Source organism: Pygoscelis adeliae, unplaced genomic scaffold, assembly GCF_000699105.1.
Source record: "Pygoscelis adeliae isolate BGI_AS28 unplaced genomic scaffold, ASM69910v1 Scaffold63, whole genome shotgun sequence".
In the NCBI taxonomy this organism is placed as follows: Eukaryota; Metazoa; Chordata; class Aves; order Sphenisciformes; family Spheniscidae; genus Pygoscelis; species Pygoscelis adeliae.
This window is the reverse complement of record NW_008824414.1, coordinates 875,139-880,808: the sequence shown is the minus strand read 5'-3', so window position 1 is coordinate 880,808 and position 5,670 is coordinate 875,139. Positions and strand designations below refer to the sequence as shown.

At 41.7% G+C, this 5,670-nt stretch overlaps 1 protein-coding gene across 1 annotated transcript in view; it reads right to left on the bottom strand.

Annotated features, from left to right (window-relative positions):
* NDUFA10 (NADH dehydrogenase (ubiquinone) 1 alpha subcomplex, 10, 42kDa) overlaps window positions 1-5,670 on the bottom strand; it is a 41,959-nt gene that overhangs the window by 11,024 nt on the left and 25,265 nt on the right. Inside the window, exon 8 of the mRNA XM_009320768.1 lies at window positions 3,350-3,458. Coding sequence (XP_009319043.1) covers window positions 3,350-3,458 — 109 coding nt within the window. The remainder of the gene's footprint in view (window positions 1-3,349; window positions 3,459-5,670) is intronic.

Genomic DNA, 5,670 nt, shown 5'->3' with positions numbered 1-5,670 from the left:
GTGTGAAGTACATAAGTACATTATTTAAGTACACTGATTCCATTAAACAGAACCATTTGTTTTCGTCTTCTCTGCAAACACATCTGCCTAAGTGCTCCAGCTTCACAGGGCGCACATGGAGTCTGGAGCACTATCCATGGGGATTGTGCACAGTTGGAAGAAAGCAGAGAGATACAGCAGTTGTTAAGAAAAAAAAGAGTAGTCAAGTCTTTACTAGTCTGACAGTTCCTAAAATAATGTTGCTACACTTACAAATGAACATGCTTATCTCTGTGATCTACAGAACCTGACTAAAAGGTTACTTTTCCCTTGCCAGAAAAGCCTCTTTAGAAGTTTATGAATGCCTGAACAGAACGGCTGAACCCTGCCAGATGACTTTATGGTAAGAGAATGAGGCAGAAAGCCACCTCCTCACATGTGAAAGGAACACTTAAAGAAGAAATTTAAAGGATATACATTAAAAAGAGAGTTTCTAGTATTCAGAGCTGTATGTGGCTACCTCATTATTTTGCAGAAAGGCACACATACTAAAATCTTGGACTCTGAAGAGTGTTTCCTCCTCCTTCTCAGTTGCTTCTGACTAATGAATATTTTGAACAATAAACAGCTTCTGCCTGGAATTTGCAAATCCCTGAAAACCACCATTATTAGGCAGCATGAATTGTGTGCATGCAACTCTGAAAAGCACAGCAGTTAGCTGCCTATTGGTATGATCAAGGATTTATGACTAGTTTAAGATTGCTGAGGAAAAAAATCCCCTGCACAAATCATTGTATTTACGTGGTAAACATCATTACACTAACTTTAAAAGCACGTATTTCCCACAAGGAAGAGTTGAAGTTCTGTAATTATACCATAATTAAATCTTTACTTACAAGTCATGTGAGCCTAAAATCTTTATCTGTCTTCAAATGCAAAAGTGGTAGCGCAGCTGTAACCGTCCCTGCATAAACACGGGCAAGGCAAGGGTTTACGATTCCCTCTCATTAGACCCAGCAACCTCATAGCTACGATTTGTATGTCTAGAAGTTCATCTGCTTTTTCTGCCTGCACTGGTTGGTCTCGTGCTGTATTACCTCTGAATGTAAGCCTTGCCTTACAAAGAAATTCACACCTTCATTTGCTAAACAAAGTTGGAGTGAAAAAAAAATACAGATCTTCAAAGTTTCAACACCGAGAATTGAATTCTTGGAACATAAAACGGCAGGTGGGGCTGGCTTTGTGCTTCCCCTTCCAGTAGCTTATGGGAAGCAGGAAAACCCAGCGTCTTTTGCATTGTCCCCCATCCCTATAGATCCCCCCATCCCTATAGATCCCCCCATCCCTATAGATCCCCCCATCCCTATAGATCCCCCCATCCCTGAAGGATTACAAGAGCCTAAGCATTCAGAAGAGAGAAAGAGAGTAGCTAGTACTGCCTGAATTTAACCAAATGCTTCATGAAATGTACAACTCCTCCTTATTCCAAAGGACATTATCACTTTCCACAGTACTTTCCTGAATCTGGGCCTAAAAGCATGCCTGCAGAAGGGAGATTATATTTTGGCAATTTTTTTTCCACTGACAGTGCTCAGCTTCTGCTGTCAACTAACTGGCATCAAGAAGAGCAATCCAAGAGCCCAGCTTTCCTTCCCAGGTATTCATATTCCTACTCCTAAGCATCCCTTTGCTACATCTGCAAGGCAAGTCACAATTTTTCTTGGAAGCCAGCTATTTGATGAGCCAGGGCATTCTCAGTTTCTTGCCAGCACAAAGAGGAATGTGCTGTTGTATAGTTAGAGAAAAAAGGCTTTCAGAAGTATTACCCCTGGTTCTCAGCACGCAGCACCAAGGTCACATCTAGCTGTGTGTCAGGCAGCCTCAATAATTCCCAGCTCCACTGCAAAGTGACATTTCAGCCAAAAAAACCCATCATCTTCGGTAAGAAAGGCACTGTCAGTACAGATGGATGTTGCATGCTGGCGACAAGTCATGCAGCAGATCCTTCTGAAATATGTGCTGCACATGCACAGACGTCTCTTGGAGCGAAGGACTCCAAAAATCCTTAGTCTGAGCTTGAAGTTTGGACTTAAAAATGTAAGTGATACCAAGAAGCACAAAATTCTGATAGCAATTTCTCAGATGGACCAGGGAGGTTTCAAACCCATTAGACAACAACAAGGAGTACTGAGACGCTTTCTGCTGCTTTAGCCTTTAGCTTTAGCCCCTTTTACAAGCTGGAAAGACTACATCTCAAATAAGGCAGAACAGCATGAACCCAGGAGCCTCTCCACTGCATAGTTAAGCTGAGGAGAAACAAATTATGTTGAATATTCACAGGGACTTCTGAACTGACTATTCCTGAAGAAAACATTGGTAGTCCAGAGTTTCCAAACAAGTCCACAAACCTGTATCTTACATTTTAATTTCAGTAAGAGACTGTATACTAACAGGAACAGAAAAATGGTAGTGTTTTGACTATGCAAATCATGGTTTACAACAATTTATCTAGATCTTCCTTCCTTTGTCTTCAGTGATGGCTTAAAAAAAATGCAGTGGCAGAGATGATTCCAATTCAACTTGAAAATATACCATCATCTGTGACTTCAGTTTGTCTAATCAGTATTAGTTGTCATCAGTTCCACAGTTTCTAATGAGAATTTACAATACCTGGGCCTTAGGAAAACACCATGTGGTGCAAGAGGACCCCATGCCAGCTAAATAACAATAAGCGATAGGGCAAAGTGCTAAGTCAATTGGAAGCCGTTGTCTCCAGAACCAGAAAGGCAAGCAGCTAATTAAAACATTGTGTGGGAGCCTGCATGAGGTGTAAGAGAGTGCTGGGCCACAACAGGCTTTGGATGTGTGCCCACGTACAGAAACACACTATTTAAAGCAACAACAGTTTTGAGAAGCAATGTAACATTTGTACCTCCTCAGCCTATTCCAGAAAAAACACCCCCTCCCTCAGCATTTTATAAGCTGTTGTCTTCATAGAAGTTGCCATGGGTTTCCAATTTTCTTGTTTGACTCAAAGGATTATTTTAGATTTCAGAGGTCAGAGACTAATCGGGGCAGGAGAAACAAAAACAAATGAAAACTACTTATCCTTTAGTCCACATCTAAAGATCAAAAAAGAAAATCAGCTTACGAAACAAACCATTTGCCTCATTATTCCTCTTGTGGGGAAGCCAGACTTCAAAAAAGGTGGGGATCTGGGCAAAATCCAGAACTTACTCTTAGAAATGTGTATGCCTGTACATGAGATTGACACCCAGGCTGTGCACAGGACAGTTACAAATGCACTTACACCTTGGCAGGGATAGTTGCCTGGCTACCATACAACTGCTCCCCTTCCAGTATTACTTACCGATCGATACTCATAATAGATTTTATCATATTCATTGCCTCCAATTGTGATTTCTGGAATGAAGCGAGGGATGGCTGCAGGATCCAGCACTCCACCTTTGTCCTGAACACTGAGGGGAAAGAAAGGAGGAAAGAAAAAGGAGCAGTTAGTCCACATCCTGTCCCAAACACAGCAACATCAATTCTCAGTTTGACCAAATATTGAAGAACCACTTTTCTGTTAAATACTACTTCCACAGGTTTTGCCTCTTTTCCAATTATGTTGAACACATAGTCCTTTTCCTCACACAGTTCCTGTGGGGTTTTTTTACCCCCTTGCCTCCAGTTGGCTCCTGCTCCAACTTCTGCTTCTCCACTCCCTCCCCCGCGTTTTTCCTCCCTGGAGATGCTCTGTCATTCCTAGGAGCCTTCTCCGTAAGGCATCTCTAGCTTTTTGCTTTCCTATATAAGCAAGGTAAAACAATGGTTTTACTGAATCACACACACTATCTTGCTATATCAACTTCATTTAATTGCCTCCTGTGCAATTAGTTTTCACAAATGAACGGTCACAAGGATTAAAGTAAGGTGGTGCTCTTCCCCAAACTCCCATCCTAAATGGATTGACACTGACGCAATCACAGGGTTTTGAAGCAGACAGTGCCTCTAGCATCCTGCCTGGGAGTAACCAGGGGAAGCTTGCTGCAGCAGCTGTAATGACAGATACCAGGATCCACCAAAAATCCACGTTGCACGGTGCCAGCACTTTCAAATACCCCAAATTTAAAATGCCTGAGAAACTGCTAGAAAGCCACCTTCTGCATACTGGTATTATACATAGACCAACAGTGCCACCTATACATATTTGGGGAAAAATACATCCATTCGCAGTGGACAGTGACCAAATTATAAATGCAACACTTTAAACACTGCAAGTTGTGTTTTCAGTGAATTGCATTTCTTTACAGATATTTACATACACATAAAGCATATGCCCTGAGCAAAGCAAAGTTAATCATCTTTAAGCAATTAATTTTTTCCCTAAGTCACAAGTTTTAGGACCTTACCTCACAGCACTGAACAGTTTCAACAAGTAAACTAGTCCGCTAACATATCCTGACACACACACTGTAAATTATCCTACTACAGACAAATTAATAAGGAAATACAATAATCTAGTAAAAGTTGAGGTGGGAGAAAGTAAGGATAAATGCCCTTTTACAAGGCCAGGATGAACACCAAAGATGTTTCCTATGAATTACTACGTTATCTATCTTCACATACATTAAATGTATATTTCACATGCTGGAAGCCAGTAAACAGAGCCCTCCTTTGCCTCCTCACCAACACAGCGAGAGCTTTTTCATGACACACTAGCACCAGCCCTCCTGGGGGCCACTCCCAGCCTTCCCACTCCAGGACAGCTTGGAATAACTGAGCTGGGATGGAAATGCTTGTCAAAAGTGGTGATCTGATGATGCAACTGGTTTTATTTCTTAATCCAAACATGCTTTGGGAGGAGCACCTTTGCACCTAGTAAGTTTCTTCTCTTGGGGTTCTACCAAGAAGGAATCAGCTCTAATATGCACTGCTAATTAACCTGGAACTAAAATAAACAGACCCCAGGAGAAAGCAGCCCTTAAGGAATGGAAGAGCTGGTACCTGAAGTACAGTCCATCCTGCAATCACACTTATAATCAGTACCAACGCTATGAGCTTTAATCTGAATTTTCATTGTGCAGAAAGCAGAGACAGCAAGCTAAGAATTTTGATTTGAACAGGACCGCATGCAGGCAATGTTTAAAGACCTTGCTGAGCTCAGGCTTAACAGCAGAGGCTGCGGAAGATCCACTAATCTATCAGTGAATAAACATCTCCCATCCCTTATTCCCACAGAAATGGGAGAGTCAGCTCTCTGTCAAGTAGGAGCAAATGTTCTGGACCTTACAAGTCTGTAGGAGAAAGCAGGTAAAATTTGCCCAGGCATATATGAAGTATAACTTGACACATACAAACTGTGTCCAGTAGTCAACCAGTTTGCAGTTAATCCATTCCTTCATGAATCTCAGAAAAATGGCAATTCTAGAGGACAATTCCCAGGCACAATTTATTTTAGTTAGTGGCCAAGATGGAAAACCTGCTGCTCTCAAGAATTCTTTGCTCTCACAACCACTGCCTCCAAAGAAACCACTGCACAACAAAAAAATGCAAACCTAATGCTACCAAAGATGGCTTCTCCAGCTTCAGCTCTGCACCTTAAGAAATAACTTTGAATACTAAAAGCACCACCCAAAGACACCTGCCACAAAAATGTCTTTAAACACAAACCCACATTTGCTTGCC